We start from the raw sequence: 25,875 nt of genomic DNA, 5'->3' as shown, positions 1-25,875 counted from the left end.
CTTTCATGTCTCTTTAAATGCAAATCAGCACATGTGGACTTCCAAGTCCATTTATTAATTAAAAAAAAATAACTGATAAAACAAATGACTTGTAAAATAGCATAATAATGTCAATTCTCGTTTACTCAAAAGTATGTACAGTTTCTCATCTAGAGGGTTGATAATGTTTTTTTCAATGAGAAAAATAAACTCCATTCCGATCTATGAAGTTTTTAATATCACAAGTTAATTATAATCTAGTCCTAGCATCAACTAGGATTGAAACAAGAAGAACATTTGTATAAAAACTATATTTCTGTACACAGCAATAATACTTGAAATAGACTCATAACTCATAATCTGCTAGATTACACGTGTTGGGGTATGGTTTTTAACGCTTAATGGCCAGTAACGCATATTACGAGTCGTGTCGGTATAGCTATACTGCAAGCATTTTAGCCTGTAATGCAACGTCCATTCCGCACTCAAAAAATGACATTTTTGTGTGGGATTTTCATAGCACCGGTATTACAGGTTGTGCGTTCAGGCTAAAATGCTTGCATTACAGCCTATACCAACACGATCCATACTGCCATCTGAAAGCAGTAGTTATGGATTTTGTGTAACAAAAAAGCTTCACAAAATTCATAACTAAAGTGTTACAAAGTACACTAACACCCATAAACTACCTATTAACCCCTAATCTGCCTCCCACCCACATTGCGACTATTAAATAAAGTTAACCCCTAATCTGCCGCCCACCCACACTGCCAACACTATTTAAATATATTAACCCCTAAACAGTTCCCGGCACTAATAAAAGTTATTAACCTCTAATCCGCTGCTCACTGACATTGCGACACCTAAATAATCATATTAACCCCTAAACCGCCGGCCCCCCACATCACCAACACTATAATAAAGTATTAACCCCTAAACCTCCAGCCCTCCACATCGTAACTACTAAACTAAACCTATTAACCCCTAGACCACTGCCCCCCCACATTGCAAAGCACTAAATTAAGCTATTAACCCCTAAACCTAACACCCCCCCTAACTTTAAATTAAAATTACAATAATACTGTCTTAAAATAAATAAAAGTTTACCTGTGAAATAAAAAAGTCCTACATTTAAACTATAAATTAACCTAACATTACTATTCTAATAAAATAAAAAAACTACCAATTAAAAAATCTAAATTACAAATTAAAAAAACTTAACACTACAAAAAAATTTAAAAAATCTAAAATAACAAAAATAATAAACACTAAATTACGAAAAATAAAAACACTAAGCTTACAAAAAATAATAAACAAAATTATCAAAAATAAAAACAATTACACATAATCTAATAGCCCTATAAAAATAAAAAAGCCCCCCAAAATAAAAACACTCCCTAACCTACAATAAACTACCAATAACCCTACGTTAAACAGTTCTTTTACCTGTAAAAAATACAAAGTCCAAACAGTAAAAACCCACCACCCAACCAACCCCCCAAAATAAAAAACCTAACTCTAAATCAGCCAATAGGATTTCAGTAGCTCTCATCATATTGGCTGTTTTGAACAGCCAATAGGATTTCAGAAGCTCTCATCCTAAACTTTGCACCTCACTGATGAGACCCAAAGAAGGCCAAAAACAATTGTCTGAGGTTGCCATGTTCCTTGTTCAGAGGAGGATTGCCTGGTATTTCGGCTGGACTGACCATGTTAGGCGGGATCCGACTGATGTACTTCGGGATGTACTTCCTCAGTGAAAAGTACAATTGGGCTAAAAAGGGCTGCTCCCAGGTGGTAACTCACCATAGAACAACATACTGAGCTGGTGTTCTTTCCTGGTAGAGCGCTTCTCTTTCTGAATAAATATATATATGTAAAAGAGATGTTGTCAGCATTTCTAGTATTACCAATAAAAGGGGTGGTGACAGTGGTCTGAATTATTTAGTACTTATCAGGCCACTGGTGCAAGGGGAAAGTAATAAACTTAAACTGTATTCTGCAAAAAAATACAAAGCTATTCCTATCCAGCACTAACCAATCCCTATCTATATAATTGGATATGCATCCTAAAAAGCGTCAAACCTTGCAATAGCACAAAAATGTAAATATATATAAAATAATACTGTGAAACAGTCATATACTACACAGAAAGGAGCATAAAAAGAGTGTTTAATTTGGAATAACACAAGGAGGTCATAAATAACAACCCAATGGATCATCTCACAATTCCTATCATAGTGCACTATGAATATTTCTCAACAGCTGGAAAATCATATAAACTCAATAATAATTCACTCAACTCAAATAATTCTGAATGAAAAATAATGTCTAAATAATATAAAGCCTGTTCAAATTCACAGGGCAATTATGAGAGTTCCAATTCTGTGGTGTAGGAGAGAAATCCAAACAGTTCCTCATATCATATTTGATAGACTGAGTGAAAATAGGCCTCGGTTGAGTCAAGATGGCTCAATAGCAATAATAATCTTGAATGCAACTTGATATTATTAACAACCTGCAGTGTGGTTACTGTTTTTTAACATGCTTGTGCTTCGTTCATGTCAGCAAGATCCGCCGTAGCGGTAAGTATTAGCCAGTCCTTAGCAATCAACAACAAACACTGTATAAGGTAGCGTGTTCTGCCGTAGCGGTTATACTTGCGATTGTTAGAGTCCCACTGTCGCGGTGCCGCACCTCCTAGGTCCCTTCTGTCAGTATTACGATACAGGTAATGAAACTCCTAGGGTTCTCCTCTCTTTGGCTGTTAAGCTGCTTCGTGAACCAGTCATCTGCGGTTGTTCTCGGCCTCCAGGTCACTTCAGTCATAAGTTAGTGCGCTGTAAATCTTTGCCTCTCTGTGTCTAAACAACACTCCTGCCAGCTACGCGCGTTTCACCCCTAAGGCTGTGGGGCTTCTTCCGGCTCCAAATTCAAATCAGTGAATAACAGGTGTTTGTAGATTCCCTTTAAAGAAAAGTTACGGAGGAAAACTCCTCCCTTCCTTGAAGCCTATTTGAATTTGATACTTTACTCGGTGTAAAATAGTAACTGCACATCCAGTTTTTAAATATATGCAAACTCTTTAGTGCCATATATCCTTTAGATAGCATATTTAGATATGGCGGGTTTTGACAAGACAGAATGGGATTTTGACATGGATGAAACTTTTTCACTTCCTGGCAGCACAGCTAACACAAATCAGAATTCAGATGAAAGTCAAAATATTTTTAAAGTTTTCAAAACTTATAAATCAAAAATCTTAAAAGAACAAAAACTCAAATGGGAGATTTCAAGCCTAAATAAATATTTAGAAGCTAAAATGATACCAAGGGGCCTAAGGGTTAGAAAAAGACCAATCTGAATGAACCACTCTTAGAGGATTTCCAGAAAAAATGGGATAACTATGCAAGTGAGTGTGCCTTTAACTGGATGAAGTTAATTGATGAAAATGAATTAAGACTGAAGCAAGTGCAGACAGAATTGAATGTAGCGACTGAAAAAATAGATGAATGGAAGGCAAATGAACAATTTGATAAATTAATGGGTGTGGCAAAATTGGAAGTAAGAAAAATCCAAGACACAATTAAATTTAGGAAAAGGAGAAAGTTTGAAAGAGATTGAGATGACTATCAAAAAAAACAAGTTTACAATTATACATTCCAGACAAGCAGCTCAGAATCAGGAGGTTCATCAACTGAGGATAAAAATAAGCAAAGATTTAGATCAAGACGAGGCAGAAGAAGGGATTTTTTAGGCCAGAGACAACAGGAAACAAAAGAACCAGGAGAGGAGGGAGGAAACACAAAGCAAACTACACAGGAAAGCAGAAAATATCCACTCAAAAATCAACTGAAAGAGAAGCAGAAAACTTGATAAAATCAAAAAAAGTGGTGAACCTTTCTGAAGCCAATCTCACTAATCATCAAATTGACGTATTAGGTAAGGGGTTATCTTTTGCTCCTACAAACAAATGTGATAAATTTACAGTAATAAAGGATTTAAATTTGTTCGCAAGAAAATTAATTCTAAAGAAAACTTTTGAGAACAAAATACCTGATATTACCCTAGATATTCATCGTCAAATATTGACTGGTCTAGAAGATTTGGCTTCAGAAGGAGATACACAAGAACAATTATCATCGTTACATATAGGATTTAGTACATTAAAAAACAAATCTACCTATATGTCTTCCTTATCAATGGTACCATGTGTACAAAATTTTGTCAAACTAGTGGAGAAGGATATTATTGACATGGATGATAGCACATACATTAAGAACAATCTAACATCAAAACAGCCGTCAGATTTAAAAGAATTACAAAAAAATCCTAACATTACCATTTAGCCGTCAGATAAAGGCGGAAATGTAGTAGTCCTTAATACCAAAGACTATCTAAAAGAGTGTATTTTCCAAGTTCAGGACAGAACCCACTATAAAAATCTTAAAAAGGACCCTACTGAACAGTATTCTTCTGAATTAGATTCCATTTTATTAGAAGCATTGAAAGAAGGTATAATCAATAAACGTGCATTTGATTATTTAAAAGTTAAGTTTCCGATTACACCCACCTTCTACACCATCCCCAAATTACACAAGGGGAAACTACCGCCCCCAGGTAGACCAATAATTTCGGGGATTGGTTCTTTGACAGAAAAAATCTCTGAATATGTGGACTATAATTTAAGACCCTTTCTTGATAATTTGCCATCCTTTGTGAAAGACTCACTTGATGTACTTAAAAAACTAGAATGCCTAACTGTCCAAAGAGATACACTTTTAGTAACAATTGATGTTGAAGGGTTATACTCTTCAATTCCACACACTAAAGGAGTAGAAACTTGTAGGTACTTTTTGGAACAGAGAGGAAAAAGATATACTGAACACACAAATTTTGTATTATCACTCCTTGATTTTTTGTTGCGACACAATTATTTTACATTCAATCAAAAAATTTATGAACAAACACTAGGTACAGCCATGGGTACTTGTTGCGCACCAACGTATGCATGCCTGTACCTAGGTTACTGGGAAAAAGAAGTAATCTGGGATGGAAAATATAAGGATCTTATAGGATTATGGATACGCTTCATAGATGACGCCTTGTTACTATGGGAGGGGTCAGAAGAAGAATTAATTATGTTTATGGAATTTCTGAATAAAAATACTTTTAATTTAAAATTCACATACACAAGAAGTAAAACAGAAATCAGTTTTTTAGACCTAATTATTAGTAATGTGAACCAAACTATTATTACCTCCACTCATAGAAAACTTACAGCAGGCAATACATTATTACGTGCTGATAGCCATCATCCAACCCATTTATTATTCAATATACCACATGGCCAATACCTTAGACATAGGAGAAATTGTACTAAAATTGAAACATTCAAAATGGAGGCTAGTAATTTGCACACAAGATTTAAAGAAAGGGGGTATTCCCAAAACTGCCTAAAACAGGCATATAGAAAAGTCAGATACCGGGATAGGCAGGAAATCTTATACAAACCAAAAGATAAGCTGCAAGGAGACACAGTGAGATTCATTAGTACTTATAATGATTCTTGGGTCAAAATCAGAACAATCTTGCTAAAGCACTAGCATATCTTGACTTTAGATTATTCCATAGCGAAGCAAGTAGGCAGTATTCCCCAAATGACAGCAAGAAAAGCCCCCAACCTTAAAGATAAATTAGTCAAAAGCCATTTTCGTACAAATAAGTCCAGCAACTGGCTGTCACAATATAAAAGTAAGGATGGAAATTTCAAATGTTCAAAATGTTCAGTCTGCCCTAATATGACCACTGGAAATAAATTAATTGAGAAATTTGGTAAGCAGTGGTACATCCAGGGTCACATAAACTGTGTTAGTAAAGGAGTAGTATATCTAGTTTATTGTAGCTGCCCCTGTTATTACGTTGGAAAAACGTATAGAGAGCTAAAAGAGAGAATAAAAGAACACAAGAGAGATATAAAGAACAAACTGATTGACACCAGTAGTGTAGCACAAAATTTTTTCCATTTTCATAACAGCAACAAGCATGAATTAAAATTCAGAGGTCTACAAAAAATTGACCTCAGAGAGAGAGGTGGCAATCTGGACAAAATATTATTGCAGAACGAGTGTAAATGGATTTTCAATTTAAAAGCGCTTGCCCCTTTAGGCATGAATGAGGAGATTAACTATGCATGCTTTTTGGGTGAATGATATAAAAAATCTATGAGTTCGTTGTCTCTATCTGTTGTTCTTAACTAAAGGGGAAAGGTTTAAAAAGGGGAAGTTATGGGTTACTCCATGTCAAAATCCCCAATCACAGAGTGTCTTAATATACTCCATTAATAAAAGACCCTCACATAAATAGACTCCATTATGCCAAATAGGTTGTTTAATTTATTTTGTATTCAAAACTGTCATTTTAGCAGCTGGGTGTTGCTTTAAATTAAATATAGCCAAACCCTGGTGGGTATTAATATCTTTGAGATAGATTTAATCTTGGCAAAAATCAATAAGCAAGTTATATTAAGTTATACTACATCGAAAAGGAGCAATTCTTTATATTTTTATTATTTTTTTCGGCATTTTTTCACAATTCCGTTATTTATAATCCTATGTTTAGCACCAAAGATATGTATTAATGAAAGAAATGGATATTATCTTTGTTAAACAATGTTACTATTTTACCCTGAGTAAAGTATCAAATTCAAATAGGCTTCAAGGAAGGGAGGAGTTTTCCTCCGTAACTTTCCTTTAAAGGGAATCTACAAACACCTGTTATTCACTGATTTGAATTTGGAGCCGGAAGAAGCCCCACAGCCTTAGGGGTGAAATGCGCGTAGCTGGCAGGAGTGTTGTTTGGACACAGAGAGGCAAAGATTTGCAGTGCACTAACTGATGACTGAAGTGACCTGGAGGCCGAGAACAACAGCAGATGACTGGTTCACGAAGCAGCTTAACATTTAAAGAGAGGAGCACCCTAGGAGTTTCATTACCTGTATCATAATACTGACAGAAGGGACCTAGGAGGTGCGGCACCGCAACAGTAACAATCACAAGTATAACCGCTACGGCGGAACACAATACCTTATACAGTGTTTGTTGTTGATTGCTAAGGACTGGCAAATACTTACCGCTACGGCGGATCTTGCTGACATGAACGAAGCAGAAGCATGTTGAAAAACAGTAACCACACTGCAGGTTGTTAATAATATCAAGTTGCATTCAAGATTATTATTGCTATTGAGCCATCTTGACTCAACCGAAGCCTATTTTCACTCAGTCTATCAAATATGATATGAGGAACTGTTTGGATTTCTCTCCTACACCACAGAATTGGAACTCTCAGAATTGCCCTGTGAACTTGAACAGGCTTTATATTATTTAGACATTATTTTTCATTCAGAATTATTTGAGTTGAGTGAATTATTATTGAGTTTATATGATTTTCCAGCTGGTGAGAAATATTCATAGTGCACTATGATAGGAATTGTGAGATGATCCATTGGGTTGTTATTTATGACCTCCTTGTGTTATTCCAAATTAAACACTCTTTTTTATGCTCCTTTCTGTGTAGTATATGACTGTTTCACAGTATTATTTTATATATATTTACATTTTTGTGCTATTGCAAGGTTTGACGCTTTTTAGGATGCATATCCAATTATATAGATAGGGCTTGGTTAGTGCTGGATAGGAATAGCTTTGTATTTCTTGCAGAATATAATATATATATATATATATATACATTTGTGTTCTCATACACCGAGATTACGAGTTTTTCGGTAACAGGGGTGCGTTGCTAACGAGCATTTTTTTTTTTAACGCTCCCTTAAGACAACGCTGATATTACAGGTTTTTTTAAACCCGGCGTTAGCCTCAAAAAGGTGAGCGTAGAGCAAAATTTAGCTCCACATCTCACCTCAATACCAGCGTTGCTTACAGTAGCGGTAAGCTGGCTAAACGTGCTCGTGCACGATTTCCCCATAGGAAACAATGGGGCAGATTCAGCTGAAAAAAAACCTAACACATGCAAAAAAGCAGTGTTCAGCTTCTAACGCAGCCCCATTGATTCCTATGGGGAAACACTTTTTATGTCTACACCTAACACCCTAACATGAACCCTGAGTCTAAACACCCCTAATCTTACACTTATTAACCTCTAATCTGCCGCCCCCGACATCGCCGACACCTGCATAATATTATTAACCCCTAATCTGCCGCTCTGGACACTGCCGCCACCTACATTATCCCTATGAACCCCTAATCTGCTGCCCCCAACATCGCCGACACCTACATTATATTTATTAACCCCTAATCTGCTGCCCCCATCGTCGCCACTACTATATTAAATTTATTAACCCCTAAACCTAAGTCTAACCCTAAGTCTAACACCCCCCTAACTTAAATATAATTTAAATAAACCAAAATAAAATTACTACAATTAAATAAATGAATCCTATTTAAAACTAAATACTTACCTATAAAATAAAGCCTAAGCTAGATACAATATAACTAATAGTTACATTGTAGCTAGCTTAGGGTTTATATTTATTTTACAGGCAACGTATTTATTTTAACTAGGTAGAATAGTTATTAAATAGTTATTAACTAATAAATAGCTACCTAGTTAAAATAAGTACAAATTTACCTGTAAAATAAATCCTAACCTAAATTACAATCACACCTACACTATCATTAAATTAATTACATAAACTAACAACAATTAACTGCAATTAAATAAAATAAACTAAAGTACAAAAAACCCACTAAATTACAGAAAATAAAAAAATAATTACAAGAATTTTAAACTAATTACACCTAATCTAATCCCCCTCATAAAATAAAAAATCCCCCCAAAATAATAAAATTCCCTACCCTATACTAAATTACAAATAGCCCTTAAAAGGGCTTTTTGCGGGGCATTGCCCCAAAGTAATCATCTTTTTTACCTGTAAAAAAAATACAATACCCCCAACATTAAAACCCACCACCCATACTCCCAACCCTACTCTAAAACCCACTCAATCCCCCCTTAATAAAACCTAACACTACCCCCTTGAAGATCACCCTACCTTGAGCAGTCTTCACCCAGCCGGACACAAGTGGTCCTCCAGAGGGGCAGAAGTCTTCATCCGATCCAGGCAGAAGAGGACCTCCAGACGGCATCTTCTATCTTCATCCATCCGGAGCGGAGCGGGTCCATCTTCAATCCAGCCGACGCAGAGCATCCTCTTCAAACGAAGTCCAAGCGAAGTATGAAGGTTCCTTTAAATGACGTCATCCAAGATGGCGTCCCTTGAATTCCGATTGACTGATAGGATTCTATCAGCCAATCGGAATTAAGGTAGGAAAAATCATATTGGCTGATGCAATCAGCCAATAGAATTGAGCTTGCATTCTATTGGCTGATTGGAACAGCCAATAGAATGCGAGCTCAATCCTATTGGCTGATTGGATCAGCCAATAGGATTGAACTTCAATCCTATTGGCTGATCCAATCAGCCAATAGGATTTTTCCTACCTTATTTCCGATTGGCTGAAAGAATCCTATCAGCCAATCGGAATTCAAGGGATGCCATCTTGGATGACGTCATTTAAAGGAACCTTAATTCTTCGCTTGGACTTCATTTGAAGAGGATGCTCCGCGTCGACTGGATTGAAGATGGACCCGCTCCGCTCCGGATGTATGAAGATAGAAGATGCCGCCTGGATGAAGCCTTCTGTCCATCTGGAGGTCCTCTTCTGCCCGGATCGGATGAAGACTTCTGCCCCTCTACAGGACCACTTGTGCCCGGCTGGGTGAAGACGGTTTAAGGTAGGGTGATCTTCAAGGGGTTAGTGTTAGGTTTTATTAAGGGGTGGTTGGGTGGGTTTTAGAGTAGGGTTGGGTGTGTGGGTGGTGGGTTTTAATGTGGGGGTATTGTATTTTTTTTTACAGGTAAAAGAGCTGATTACTTTGGGGCAATGCCCCGCAAAAGGCCCTTTTAAGGGCTATTTGTAATTTAGTATAGGGTAGGGATTTTTATTATTTTGGGGGGATTTTTTATTTTATTAGAGGGATTAGAGTAGGTGTAACTAGTTTTAAAATGTTTTAATTATTTTCTGTAATTTAGTGTTTGTTGTTTTTCATACTTTAGTTTATTTAATTTAATTGTAATTAATTGTAGGTAGTTTAGGTAATTAATTTAATTATAGTGTAGTGTTAGGTGTAATTGTAACTTAGGTTAGGATTTATTTTACAGGTAAATGTGTACTTATTTTAACTAGGTAGTTATTAAATAGTTAATAAATATTTAATAACTATTGTACCTAGTTAAAATAAATACAAAGTTGCCTGTAAAATAAAAATAAACCCTGAGATAGCTACAATGTAAGCTATAAATAGGAATAATTTATTTAATTGTAGTAATTTTATTTAGATTATTTTAAATTATATTTAAGTTGGGGGGAGTTAGGTTTAGACTTAGGTTTAGGGGTTAATACCTTTAATATAGTAGCGTCGACGTTGGGGGTGGCAGATTAGGGGTTAATAAATGTAGGTAGGTGTTGGCGATGTTAGGGACGGCAGATTAGGGGTTAATAAAATGTAACTAGTGTTTGCGAGGCGGGAATGCGGCAGTTTAGGGGTTAATATATTTATTAAAGTGGTGGCGATGTCCGGTCGGCAGATTAGGGGTTAAACTTTTAATTTAAGTGTTTCCGATGTGGGGGGGGGGCTCGGTTTAGGGGTTAATTGGTAGTTTATGGGTGTTAGTGTACTTTTTAGCACTTTAGTTAAGTGTTTTATGTTACGTTGTTAGCCCATAAAACTCTTAACTACTGACTTTTAAATGCGGTAGGAGTCTTGACAGGAGAGGGTGTACCACTCACTTCTTCCAAGACTCGTAATACCGGCGTTAGGCAAATTCCATTAAAAAAGATAGGATACGCAATTTACATAAGGGGATTTGCGGTAAACTCGAGTCGCATAAGAAAAGTGAGCGGTACACCTGTACCTGCCAGACTTGTAATACCAGCGGGCGTTAAAAAGCAGAGTTGGGACCAGTGTTCCCTCTAAGGACAGTTTTGTGTGCAGCCCAGCAGTGAAACAGTTTACAAGAGAACCATACCTTGCCATCTGCATTGTGCAGTGTTTGCTTATTGCAGCTAGGGTGTGGTTACCTAATTAACTGTTTCACTGCAGGGCCGCACACAAAACTGTCCTTAGAGAGAACACTGGTTGGGACCTCTCAACGCTGCTTTTTAAGGCTAACGCAAGACTCATAATCTAGCCGTTTGTTTTTTAAAAATATAAGAAACATATATTTGTTTTTTGTTTCTATTTTTTTTTCATTTTGTTTATTTGATCTGTTACATTGTACAGTTATTAAAAAAGCAACAAAACAAAAAACAATTGTGAAATATACATTCCCTATTTGATCTAATTGCAAAACATTTAACAAACTATTCCAGTGGGTGAGTAGGATGACTGCACAAAAAATGTTAAATTTACACATCGCCATTAATGAGATATAATGAGATATTGTTTACTGCTGGTGGTATAAAATATAGTGAGATCATGGTGCAGAGTTTAAAGGGACATTCCGGTCAAAATGCTTATAGATGATTTACATATTTGAACAGAAACATATCTGCAATATAAATGTATTGGCAAAAATGCTTTAAGTAAAATTTATCACTGTTTTAGTGATAACATTTTTCTCTGCATGCGCATGTGAAGCATAGCTAGATATTCTTACCGACATTTAAATACTGCAGCTGCTCAGAGCATCAGTAGGGTGTGTATCATGTTAGTAATTAACAAATTTGAGTAATTACCAGCTGGTACAAGCACCTTATGCTCCCTGAGCAAGTGCTGTGTTTAAAGTGCTGGTGCACGGTGCATACTTAAAGGGACAGTATACTGTAAAATTGTTTTTCCCTTAATGTGTTTCCAATTACTTTTTTTTACCAGTTGCATAATATAAAATTTATGAGAATTTGCTTTTTAAGGTTTATTTGTGTATATAAAATAGCTGATTTTGTGTTTTGAAGCTACAACCTAATAAAATGGATTGAGCTTGTAGGTATAATCAGATCTTTATCACATTGCGTACATATACATGCTTTTTATCTTATATCTATCCATAAACCAAATACCAATACTTGGAAATACTAATGGAAAATAACATTTTATTACCTTATCTCTTCTATACCCCACTAGGAGCGTATTAACTTCTGCTGGCTTATCTATAGCTTGAACCTAATTCCAGAAACTTTCAGAATAAGTGGGGATACCACAGGCTTTATCAACTATTTCAAATTCCAATATAAGGGTAAAGGAAATTCTTTTTTGAGTAAACTGTCCCTTTAAAATGAACTCTTGAAACAGCTACAACAAAAAGTTTTATTTTGATTTCCGTGTCCCTTTAATGTTTAGAAAAAGAATAATATGAATTTCTTATATGAAATATGGTTCTAAACATTTGTCGAGATTTACTTACCTCAAGCTGTCTGAGAAAGCCTCAACTCCATACTTAGAAATACAATATCCTCCGCCAACAACAGCCAATCTTCCTGCACCACTAGAAACATTAATGATGCGCCCATGGGCTTTTCTGATGATTGGCAGCAGATTCAGTGTCACATCAACCATCCCAAGCAGGTTCACATTCAGCACTTTAGCAAAATCCTCTTTTGTTTGCCATTCATTTGGTGAGATTGAAATGCCAAACCCAGCATTATTTACTAAGCCCCACAGCCCTGCAATATGCAAGATACAAGATTACAGGAATGAAAATGTATGTGAAAGTATATTCATCTTTTTTCCTTAGGTATTTTTTTTTCTTTTTAAGACTTCAGGCAATATTCATAACATAAATGCAGCATTCTGTTATACTTAAAGGGATACTGAACCCAAATTGTTTTTCTTTCATGATTCAGATTGAGCATGCAATTTTAAGCAACTTTCTAATTTACTCCTATTATCAATTTGTCTTTGTTCTCTTGGGGGTCAATTTATCAAGCTCCGTACGGAGCTTGATGCCCCGTGTTTGGGCTGGCTTCAAATAAAGATACCAAGAGAACGAAGAAAAAATGATAACAGGAGTAAATTAGAAAGCTGCTTAAAATTGCATGCTGTACCTGAATCTAAAGACCGCTGCTCCATAATTTGTCTGCCTGCTCTGACGCGGCGGGCAGAAATCAACCCAATCGAATACGGTCGGGTTGATTGACACCCCCTGCTAGCGGCAAATCTGCAAGTGGTGGCATTGCACCAGCCGTTCAGAAGAACTGCCGGTGCAATGATAAATGCAGACAGCGTATATGTGTGGCAGACATGATATGCCACATTGTATCATGTCCTTCCGCACAATAATAAATAGACCCCTTGGTATCTTTATTTGAACAGGTATGTAAGCTTACAAGCTTGCCCATTTTTGGTTCAGAACCCTGGATAGAGCTTGCTGATTGGTGGGTAAGTTTAGCCACCAATCAGCAAGCTCCACCCAGGTGATGAATCAAATGTGGCACATCTCATGGTTCTGTGTTGTGTGTTGTACTGTAAGATGTTTTTAAAAAGTTTGTGGCTTACTAAGTAAAAAGTATTCAGGAATTTGAGTTAATAATTTGTGATAGTTTTTTTCCCACTTATTTCAGTATTTGAGCACTTTAGCAGAACACATCTTATCTTCTCTTTCCATGTTGTTGGCACTTTTGAGTTTCTTTTGTGTCAGGGGATAAAGTAAATGTCAAACAAAGTATGGACCCATAGTAATATTAAAAGTATGCTATCCCATCTCTCTGGATATGACCCAGTATGTAACTCATTGTCACATAGTAGTCAAGTGAATAGATGCGTACACAGGCATAGACAGACAAGCAAAACTCAGATATGCAACCAGTAGAACAGAAGCTCCATGCCTCATTTCCATGAGAAAATACTGAGGTATGCTGAGAAGCGCCCACAAATCATGAGAACCATATCTATAACATTGTTACAAACATCGCTGCAGACAGTTGCCATATAGTTCTCAAGACTTATGCACTTCATAAGTATACAGCAGAAAGCTCTCATGGAAATGAGCTTCAACAAAGAGGAAGAGGTAAATTTGATAATAAAACAAAAACAAATTCTCTTTAAATTGGAGGAACTGTAGATATGGTGTGTTTAGACTTCAGCAAAGTATTTGACACTGTCCCACACAACAAACTTATTCACAAAATGTATTGCCTTGGTAGATGCTAAGATTGCTAAATGAGTAGAATGCTGGATTAAGGATAGAAGGCAGATGGTTTCAATTAATGAAGTATATTCAAATGAGGGATCAGTTTCTAATCGTGTTCTTGGCCTGTTTTGTTTAACATGTTTATTAATGACATTGAATGTGGGCTCCAGGATCATGTGTGCTTGTTTACTGAGGGATAAAAAAATTTGTAACAGAGCTGATTTTCCAGGAGGAGTGAATCAAATGAGCAGTGATATTAAAAAATTGGAGGACTGGGCAAATAAATGGGTCTAAAATGTAATATTGCCAAGAGCAAAATTATGCATATAGGATCCAAAAACCGAAAAGCCAATTTTAGTCTCAATGGTACATTAATGACTGTAGAAACAGGACTTGCGAATTATTATTACAGATGATTTAAAATTTGGTAGACAATGCAGTAGTGAGGCCAGTAAGGCCAGTCAAATACTTGGTTGCATTAGGAGAGGTATGAGAAGCAGAAATAGCAAGGTTATGTTACTTTACAGATCACTAGTTAGGCCTCATACAGTTCTGAAAACTATGGGGCCAATTTATTAAGGGCTTAGTGGCCCCTAATGCCCCTGTTTCCGTGCGAGCCTTCAGGCTCACCAGAAACAGAAGTTAAGAAGCAGAAGTCTTAAGACTGCTGCTTCTTTTTTTTTTTTTTTTTTTTTCTTTTTTTTACAATAATCAAGTTAATATCGTACATCATAGGCTATACATTTTGTGAACCAAAGAAAAACATATTCATCATAAGTCCTTAGTGGGGGAAAAATGAATAAAGTGCTGTGTAAAAAAACCCCACTATATAGAAACATATATGTCCGTGTATTAAAATATGAGAAAACATTTACACTAAACAAATTACCTTCTTTCTTAACCTAAAAGTAGTAAAAAACATTGATTATACCCAAATCCATACATCATTATATATCAACAACAACTAAAAAACCTAACCAAAGAGCCAATAGTGTCCATGGCTAAATAATTACCCTCTATTAAAGTGAACATTAAGAGTTGGCTGAAATTGTGTAGTATAACCAACTAGCCCTGGGTAAACTAGTTATGCTTTCTTCGACTCAGTGCTTATCTCGTCTTCTATCCCCACATTATATGCACAGTGATCAAATCTACAATATAGCCAGAAAGTCAAATCCCCCAACCCAACACACAAAACAACAAAAAACAAAGAACAAAGAACAAAGAACAAGAAACAAGAAACAAAAAACAAAAAAAAACAAAAAAAAAAACAAAAAAAAAAAAAAAAGGGAGATGGGAGACGCTCCTCTCTACCCCCCACCCCCAAGCACTCACTCAGTGTCCATTGCCCATTCCCTGGTTGGGCAGACAGCGGAGGTGATCCCGCCCCCTTCAACCCGAGTCATCGAGGGGCGACGCAGTACATCGGCCCTGGTTGTGGTGTGCTCGGTCCCCCCCTCGCCGAGGACCGGCACCTCTGCTGTGGAGGAGTACCAGGGCTGTTCGCTTGTCAGGCTGCAAGTTCCCCCTTGCAGAGGTTTGTCAGATTGGAAAGCAGTGGGGGTTTGCTGTGAGCGCAGGGCATCGAAGTCTGAACAGACCGGCAAGGCACCTGGGCAGAGTAACAGCGGCAAGGTACTGTACTTTGACATTTCTGAATATATGCTGGCCCGGATTATTTTCTATGGGTACACTGAACGTACATATACAGCCTGCTTAAGTGTCCTAAAGCCTTTCTCATTCCACCTATTGGGCCTTGTGGTTGGAGCCACAGAGTGTTTGGACAGCTTAAGACCGTCTGAAAAGATTGACTGTGAAGGCAGTAAAGACTCTGCTGTAAAAACATCATAATCTGAACTGAATTGCACTAGGAGAAAGTTGAGGACCGTTTATGCATGCATAGTCTGCCTTAACACAGTTCTCTCTATCTAGATGTTTGTTGGTATTATCTATATAGTATCTATATATACCCCGTAGCAAGTACAAACCATCTCTTGTCTCAAATTACTGCTTTGGTTTGACTGCAGGCTGAAGGGAGATAAAATAAACATAAAAAGGTGATTACAGAAGGGCAATAGTTATTAGAATACAGTGGCTATATGTAACTCTCTCTTAATATCACCAAGGCTTCTATAGGTGTATCCTTGAGGAATTAATAACCTTAAATATTAGGCATTGGTCCACATCTTAGCAAATTAAGTTTAGAATTATATATTAGAGTGTTCAGACATACACAATCTGTATTGGGTATCAGCTATTGTGGGGTTCTAGATTGGAAACCGGGTACTCACATTGACACATATTTTTTTTTTTTTTTTTTTGGCTTCTGTTTCACTTAATTAAAAGGGTTTAGAAGTAAAGGATAATTTTCCCACACCCTGGATTAAATTAAAACATTGAGATTTGAAGATTAACAGCGACTCTTGATTTAAAATATTGTATCACTTTCTGGAGAATAAATTGTAATAATATATACTAAGAGCTAGTACTCAAAGCAGGGCTACACAAAGAGTTTCACTTAAAGACAAGCTACTAAGGTATTGTTAGTTTGTGTGTGGTTTTTTTTTTTTTTTTTTTTTTTTTGCACCATTGTGCCAAATCTTCCAGTTAGATACCTAGCGCTTCTCAGATAAACATTGGTTGTACTCTATTCATGGATAAGTACATGCAGCAAAGGAGTTCTCCTTCCAATATGCCCCCCAAATCTAGAGAAAAGAAGGGGAGCAGCAGGAACTTGGACTCTAGCACGGTATCCCCTCTGGATAAGAGTGTCTCCAATCCCTCCCCCAATAATTTGATGGAATTTGCAGCTGAAGTAGCTAAAATATTGACGCCGCAATTTGATTTGATCAAACAGGAGATCAGAAATGAGATATCAAGCCTCACTTTGGAGGTTAGACAGTTTTCATCTAGGCTAGATGAAATAGAAAATCGGATCTCAGATTTAGAAGACAGACTTAATGTCAGTGATCCGATAATGGACACGCATAGCAAAGATATTCTCGCGTTGCAAGCCAAAGTGGAAGATCTTGAGGATCGTTCGAGGCGTAATAACCTCAAAGTAATTGGCTTGCCCGAGTCTTCTGAGTTTCAAGATTTGATGAATTTTGTCACTGTCACACTACCACAGGCCCTGCAGATCCCGGCTCCTGCTGCTCCCTTTCTGATTGAAAGGGTTCATAGGATAGGCCAAAGGCGCGAACAGACTGAGGTCTCGAGACCTAGGCCAGTAATCTTTAAATTTGTCAATTTTCAGGACAAATTAATATTTCTCAGGCATTACAGGAAATGTGGTTCTCTCTCTCTGGGCTCACACAAACTATTATTGTTTCAGGATTTCTCTTCAGAAACGTTAACCAAAAGAAGAGATATGTCCTTTTTCTATGGGAGGCTACAGAAAGAGAACTACAATATTAGGTTAATTTACCCAGCAAAGCTAATAGTGCAGAAAGACGGCAGTACACACACTCTTAACAATGTCATGGAGGCCGAGACCTTTTGTAGGGAGGCGGGGGTCCCATGAGTAGGTCTTGAACACAATGGGAAGAAGGTTTTTGTTCATAGAATCTGAATATTTTTATTATTTATGAGTTAATGGAATGAGTAGTATGGTTCTGGAGTTTAAGAATAGGATAGTTGTAGAAATGGTATTTTTTATGTTGGTCTCGGGGTCCGTGTGGGTCGTGTCCAATTGTTGTGTTGTTTGTTTATGTTTTTTTTTTTTTTTTTTTTTATTTATCTCTCCCTCTCTGCTTCCTCTCTCTCTCCCCCCTACTCCCTCGCTTATCTCCCTCCTCCTCCCTGGGTTTTGGTCATGGTCCATTGTGGGGATGGGTCTCCATTGCATTAGGAAGAAAAATGCTGTGAATCCTTTTTTTCCACCATGATTGATATTAGATCAGTAAGATGAATAGTACCGATGATGATGAATAGTACTGATGATGTTTAATCTTAGCTTCTTGTCTTGGAATATAGGGGGCATCAATTCACCTATTAAAAGAAAAACTGTAATAAAACATTTGGGTAAATTCAATCCGGATATAGTCTTTCTACAAGAATTGCATCTTGAAGCTAGTGAAATACCTAAACTTAAATCTAAGTGGGTGGGAGAAGTGGTGGCAGCGCCATTTACTTCCAGAAAGAGGGGGGGTGGCAATATTATTGAGTCGTAAGCTAGAATACAGGATAGGTAATGTTGAACGTGACTCTGAAGGGAGATTTTTAATATTGGAGTTGGAAATTAAAGGCATTAAATATACACTTTGTAATATATATGGCCCTAATCAAGTTGACCAAACTTTTTGGTCCGTCCTATTGGTAAAATTACACAGCTTCATAGGAGCGAATCTAATTATCGCAGGTGATCTTAACTTACTAGCAGATCCCTTTTTGGATAACTCTAATAACAAGATGATAAACAGCAGAGGAAAAAAAATGAGAATATTTCAGAGATTATGTTCTCATCTGGGGATGGTTGATTTATGGCGAGTTCAGAATCCGGATGTGCGTTCTTATACCTGCATTTCGCATGCGCAGCGATCTTTTTCCAGACTAGACTATTTTTTGATCTCAGAAACCATGTTAACGCAGAGCTGGACCACCAGAATTGAAGACATAGCTATTTCGGACCATGCGGTTATTGTATTGGGGCTTAGGGCCGCAGGAGGATGGCCTGGTCAGAACTACATTTCTTTCCCTAGATATCTGAGTAATAATATTAAATTTCAGAATTTTCTTCGATTGAAATGGGCTGAATATCTCAATAATAATCATAATTATATAGATAAGACTGAGATATTCTGGGAGGCTTCTAAAGCCGTTCTACGTGGAGAGATTAAGTCCTATACACTTTACCTGTCAAAAAGTAGTAGTATAGGGGCTAGACAATTAGCTAACCGCGTGAAGAATACATATAGAGCGTATATTACTAGGCACACGAAAGAGTGTTGGGATGCCTATGTCACAGCGAAGACACTCCGGGATTTATTCCTGAAACAGGTTAGTGCCCAGGAAGAACTCAGAATGAAAGCAAGGTATGGAGGGTTCACGGGTAGATCAGCAAAGTTTCTAGCAAGGTTAACTAAATCTTCTCCGAGATACGCAATTACCGCTATTAAACAAGGAACCTTGAGACACACAAGTCATTCTGATATAGAAAAAGTATTCTTTGACTTTTTCCAGGATCTATATACTCAAGAGCCTATTAATCTACAGAAAAAAGAGACATTTTGGGGGAAGATTAAAACCCCACGTATATCTATAGAAGCTAGAGATGCCATCAATGCTCCTATAACGGAAGAAGAAATAGTGTGGGCAATTAAAAACGCGAAACCTAATAAAGCAGCTGGTCCAGATGCCCTACCTATAGAATACTATAGAATCCTCCAACCCCAGGTGCTTCCTATATTAGTTAAGTTATTTAATTCTTATTTTTCCGAGAATACGAGTTGTTCCACATCCTTCACAGCTGCAAATATCTCACTGATCCTTAAAAAGGGGAAAGACCCTGAATTACCAAGTTCCTATAGACCTATTTCGGTTTTAAATACCGACTACAAGTTGCTTGCGTCTATCATAGCCCTACGATTGAAACCTTATATGGGCGATTTAATTCATGAGAATCAGTCTGGCTTTATGCATGGTCGTAAGTCGACAAGGAATATAAGGAAATTATTAATCCTGATTGAATCTTTTTGGAATATATATAAAACTGAGGAATCTTATGGAAGCATTGACAAGGCTATTTTGACAGTTGACGCAGAAAAGGCTTTCGACAGGGTCAGTTGGGATCATTTGTTTTCTACATTGGACGAATTTGGGTTTTCGGGTCCCTTTAACAATTATATACGTTTAATCTACAGTACCCCCTCCTCTGCGGTAATTATTAATAATACCTCTACTCAGCGATTCAATTTATTCAGAGGGACTAGACAGGGCTGCCCACTTTCCCCCTTCTTGTTTAATCTCAGTATAGAACCACTGGCTATTCTAATACGGCAAGAACTAGAGGGTATTTCATTAGCGCGCGAGAAGTTGATTCTTCTTCTCTACGCAGATGATCTCCTCCTATTCCTATCTAATCTTGCAGTGTCATTACCTATCCTACAGAGTATCACCCAAGAGTTCGGGGAAATCTCAGGATTTAAGATTAATACATCTAAATCTGAGCTTATGTGGATAGATAAAAATCCCGCACTGCAGCTGAATCACCCTTTTAGGGAAGTCCCGCAGATTACATATTTGGGTTTACGACTATCTAGGAACCCGGAGGAATGGTATGGACTAAATTATAGGTCAGTATTGGACTCCTGTAAGAGTAAACTAGATGAATGGACTAGGCTTCCTATTTCACTAACAGCCCGGGTGACGCTGATTAAAACAATCATCTTTCCAAAGCTCCTCTATATTATGCAAAACATTCCATGGTTCCTACATAAGAGAGACATTACTATATATAATAAGGCCTGTTCCAAATTTTTATGGAATGGCAAAAGACCGCGGATTGCTGTAGGTAGGCTTATGAACTCTAAGACATCAGCAGGTTTGGCACTCCCCGATATTCAGACATATAATCTGGTCATAATAGCTAGATTCGCATTTGATTGGTTGACTGGGAAGGAGCAAATCACGTCATTTATGTGGGAATCACAGCTCGTGGCCCCATTTAAATTGAAAGCTCTGTTACACTGTCCACTCACCTCACTTCCTTCTAATATATTTTACTTAGACACCCTGAAAAACGTCATTATTGCCTGGCAAAGACTATGCGCAGAAATGGGCAACTCACCCTATGTTTCACAATATCTACCTATAGCGGGGAACCCAGAATTTAGTCCTGGCCTCTTAAATCGGATATTCATAGACTGGGAATCTAAAGGCCTCCAAACCTTATGTCAGATGCGGGACACGGGAGGGCATACATTATTATTCCAAGAAATTGTATCTCGGTTTGATATAGGGCCACGGGAGTTCTATGCCTACCTCCAAGTTAGACACTTTCTCCAAGAGATAATCACGAAATATGGGAATGATTGGTCTCTGGGCGAGCTGCAGTCTAGGATTTCAATGTACGCCGCAGGAATATATGCAATTTCCCCTTTATATTTACTATTAAAGCAGAAATCATCAAAAGCGCAAGTAGACGAGATGGTTGGTAGATGGGCTAATCTATTCTCGGATTTAGATGAGCAGAGTATTATAGAGAGCTTTAAAATAACGCAACAGCCCTGGGTCCCGACATCTTGGAGAGAGTCCCAGATAAAAATCGGGTTACAGAGATATCTTACGCCTGCGGTGTTAGCTAAATGGTATAAAATAAAAGCTCTTTGCCCTAGATGTTCAAATACTGGTGCTGATCTCTTCCATTGTTTATGGAGTTGCCCCAAGGTATTGCAATATTGGGGGAAAATCATATTTTGGATGACAGTTGTTTTAAAGGTGGGTTATAAAATATCCCCAGTCGAGATCTTTTTTCTGGTAAAATATCGGCATACAATTAAGAATCATAACTTGATAAATACTATCATACTAACTGCACGGAGTCTTATTTTTAAGACATGGAAAGCAGCTGCTTTACCTACAATGGCACAATTTAAAAGGGCTTTGACTGAGCAGTTCATAATAGAACAAATTAACTTACCCTACCCACAAGAAAAACATCTAGTAGTATTCTTCAAGAAATGGGAGATATTTTTAAGATCATTACCCTTATTGCATCAAAAAAAATTAATTAAACCTTTTAGTAATTCGGAATATTTACAGGTGAACATCTTGGCAGGTCAAGACTGCTGCTTCTTAACTGGTCCACTGCCTCTGAGGCTGCGGACATCATTCTGCCCGATCCTAACCCAATCACTAGAACTGCTTGTGCAATCTTAAATGCTGACAGTGTATGCTGTTGGCATTCAGCAATGTCTGGCAACCATGATACGCTACAGCGTATCATGTCCGACAGACTTTGATAAATCGGCCCCCATATCTCTAAAAGGATATAAATAAACTAGAAACTGTCTAAAGGAGGGCTACTAAAATAGTACATGTTCTAAAATACAAAACATACAAAGAAAGTCTATTTGATCTAAATATGTATAGTTCATAGTTGCCAACAGTCCCTGATTTCCAGGAACAGTCCCTGGATTTTGTTGTATGTCCCTGGATTTTTTTTATCCCTGGAAATGTCCCTTCCAGAAGATTTGGAGGGCTGCAGTTCAGCTGTGGCATGTTTGACACAAGTTAATTGGGAAAAGCTGCTGGTGAGGCTGTGCGGGCAGCAAGTATTCTGTTTGATTACTCAGAGTGGGTCTAGGCAGGGACTCCTTATTGTGCCTTCTCTGAGTGATCAATGTTTAAACTGTCACAAATCAGAATAAAAAATACTTACAAACAGTTCCTCCACAACTAGGTAATAAGTTGTTCTGATTTGTTTTAAAAGAGGGGGATTACTTGGCTACTATTTTTGATAATTTATTGTTTGCATCTTTGCATTATTTACTCTTACAGTAATCTTCATATTTTAGCACTCGGTATCAGCTGCAGCTTACTGATTTTAGCAGTTTTAAACATATACCACTTCCTACACAGTGCAAAAATATAAAATTTGGCTGTCAGTCTAAAATTATAATACATAAATCCATTTGCCCCCAACAGCTCACCCAGTCTGGTGCTGCGTCTCTCCTCCTGTTTAAATGTAGTTTGACACACTGCAGCCTAGCTCCTCCCCAGCACCTCTGGCTATTAGGACAGTGGATCTAAGGTAGTTTTCTGTTACTGTGTGTCTTTAAGCACTCAGCTGATCCCTGCAATAGTGTAATATATAGGGAAGTGATAATATATGAGAGCTGGATTGTTAAAAATAATTGATTAGGAGATGGTTTATGTTTCATTATAACTTTACTACAATAGTGCAAGAATGATTCTATGTTTATGGACTGTTAATAGTAAAGGTTTTGTAAATATATGTGCACATGTATTATTTGTTTAATGTAGACACTTTATTCAATTTTGACTAGTGTCTTTTTTTTTTCATTTACTGGCACTGAATATGAAAAATTACTGGAAATAATGAAATTCGAAGTTGGCAGGATTGCTTTTTCTATGGTTGGGAGATGTCTGTATTTGCAATACCATTCTGTCTAGAAAGCTTTACCTCTAATTAAAATGGTATACGTAAATATTTTTTGTATTTCGCTGTTATTAACTATCTACTGGCTAGATAGCCATGAAAATGATACCTCTTGTGTCCAACATTTGGTGTGTGTGTGTGCATATATATATATATAAACTTCAAAGAAAGAAGAGGCACTCACAGGACTTAATAAACTTTGGTTTTATTAGTATTTCATCAATAAAGGTTCAGTCAATTGATTCATTGATGAAATCCTAATAAAACCAAAGTTTATTAAGTCCTTTGAGTGCCTCTTCTTTCTTTGAAGTTTCTACCTATCTACCATAGAGAGCACCCAGTCAATTCCCTAATACAGTGAGTGCTTGGATCCCAGAACTACTATATATATATATATATATATATATATATATATATAAAAAGATAGATAGATAGATAGATAGATAGATAGATAGTATTATTTATCCAATAGTCCAGGACCTAGGTCTTAGAAAACCACCTTCTTATTTTATTAGTGATGTTCCAGGGTTTCCCTTTTCTGCAGACAGGTATTGTTATTATTATTGAATGGGTTCACATATTATTTTTCTGCCTAATTTTGATGCTGTGTTGTAACAATAATCATATGCCCAGAATGTGTTCCAGGGAATATTATTGTCAATATTATGGGGTAGGTGTAAGAGATTGGGGCTGTAATATGTATAATAATCCATGGATAATTCTAAAGTGGGTGGGTGGAGCAGTTGAACAGTAGGTCGTCAATACTCTGGTAACCTGCTTGCTTGCTCTGCTGCAAAGTGTCACTAGAATTATTTATTTTTTAAATGTTGGCAACCATGGTAGTTTAGAGGAAAGAAGTGACATGATAAAAACCTTCAACTATATGAAGGGACTTAATAAAGTTAAAGCTGAAAGAATTTTCCACAAAAAAAAGAAATACCAAAACATGGGGTCACAAATTTAAGTTAGAGTATGGCAGATTCAGGAATATGTGAGGGAGCATTTTTTTTTATAGAAAAGGTGGTGGATTCATGGGAAAACATCCAATAGAGGTGGTTAACACAGGGACTGTAAAATAAATAAAAAATGCCTGGGACATGCATAAGACTATCCTAAGAAAACAGTAACATGTAATATGGGTAGACTTGATGGGGATTTTGGTTCTTATCTACCGTCAAATTATATGGAGTGATTTATCAATGTATGGTGGACATGATATTCTGTAGTGTATCATGTCCGCCAGACATCACTGAATGCTGACAGCATATGCTGTTGGCATTTAACATTGCACAAGCAGTTATGGTGAACTGCTTGTGCAATGCCGCCCACTGCAGATTCGTGGCCAATCTCCCCCTAGCAGGTGGTGTCAATCAACCCAATCGTACACAATTGGGCAGATTAATGTCCGCAGCCTCAGAGGCAGAGGACCACTTAAGGAGCAGCGGTCTTAAGACAGCTGCTTCATAACTGCTGTTTCATGCGAGCCTGAAGGCTCGTGCAGAAACAGGGGCATCAGGGACATTCGGCCATTGATAAATCAACCCCTATGTTTCTATGTTATCTGATAGACGTGTGCATTGTGAAACTTTTTATTTCAGACAAATCATTTGTCAAGATTTTTATTTTTGTGATGCTTTAATTCCATTCACTTATGCAATCTTTTTCAACCAAAATTTGTTAACATTATTTGGTAGTGACTGAAGTTCATAACCCATTATTTTTAATGGGAACCATCTCCACAGCATCATAGGAGCCACTGCACAGCAGTACAAGTAGGAGACTGGCAAACGGAGGAGAAACGGAGCTGCATGACATGCAGGACAGCAGATGAGGAGCAGGGCATGGGGTATAATAAAGTCACACAGGCCTACACGGTGGGCAGCACTGTACATTAAACAACATCAGAATGTTACCACTGGCAGGCAGGCATCCAGTACAGCAGTACAGGAGTCTTGGAATATAAGTGCATATAAGAATATATAAGAATATATATTGGTGGTACAAAGAGTAAGAACTCTGAGCAGCAACACAAGTGGGCAAGAGGGTAGTCACCCAGTGCAGCAGTGGCACATTGGTGGTATATAAAGGAAGAATATATATTTTGACAACTTAGAAAAGCAGCACAAGTGGGAAGAAGGTCAGGCAGGCAGGGAAACCCAGGTCAGCAGTACAGGAGTCGTGGCACATTGGTGATAATTAGAGTTAGAATAAATAAGCATATATTATATTTTGACAATTCAGAGCAGCAGTACAAATAGGCAGGAGGGAAGGCAGGTCAGGAACCTAGGTCACCAAAGCAGCAGCAGGATATGGTGTCTACTGTCTACTTCTAGTGCTTAACTACCATGTCAGTGTCCATAAGGTAGTGATGAAAAATACAGAGATTTTCCAGGCCCTGGAAGTGGCTGGTGGACTGTTGGTGGTTACAACAACCATATAGTGTCAAACTCTTGCTAGTCCAAGTTCCGGTTTTAGAAATTCTAGTAGAAATGTTCTTCATGTAATGTGGACATGCACCTCAGGAAGTAAATTACTTGGACTTACGGTATGGCTAAAAGCTTGTAAA

At 37.4% G+C, this 25,875-nt stretch overlaps 1 protein-coding gene across 1 annotated transcript in view; it reads right to left on the bottom strand.

Moving 5' to 3' along the window:
• Positions 1–25,875, bottom strand: part of LOC128652022 (short-chain dehydrogenase/reductase family 9C member 7-like) — a 59,228-nt gene that overhangs the window by 6,978 nt on the left and 26,375 nt on the right. Inside the window, exon 3 of the mRNA XM_053704976.1 lies at positions 12,464–12,722. Coding sequence (XP_053560951.1) covers positions 12,464–12,722 — 259 coding nt within the window. The remainder of the gene's footprint in view (positions 1–12,463; positions 12,723–25,875) is intronic.

Source organism: Bombina bombina, chromosome 3 (genome assembly GCF_027579735.1).
Source record: "Bombina bombina isolate aBomBom1 chromosome 3, aBomBom1.pri, whole genome shotgun sequence".
Classification (NCBI taxonomy): domain Eukaryota; kingdom Metazoa; phylum Chordata; class Amphibia; order Anura; family Bombinatoridae; genus Bombina; species Bombina bombina.
The sequence above is the reverse complement of the archived record's forward strand: the minus strand, read 5'-3'. Positions and strand labels throughout refer to the sequence as shown.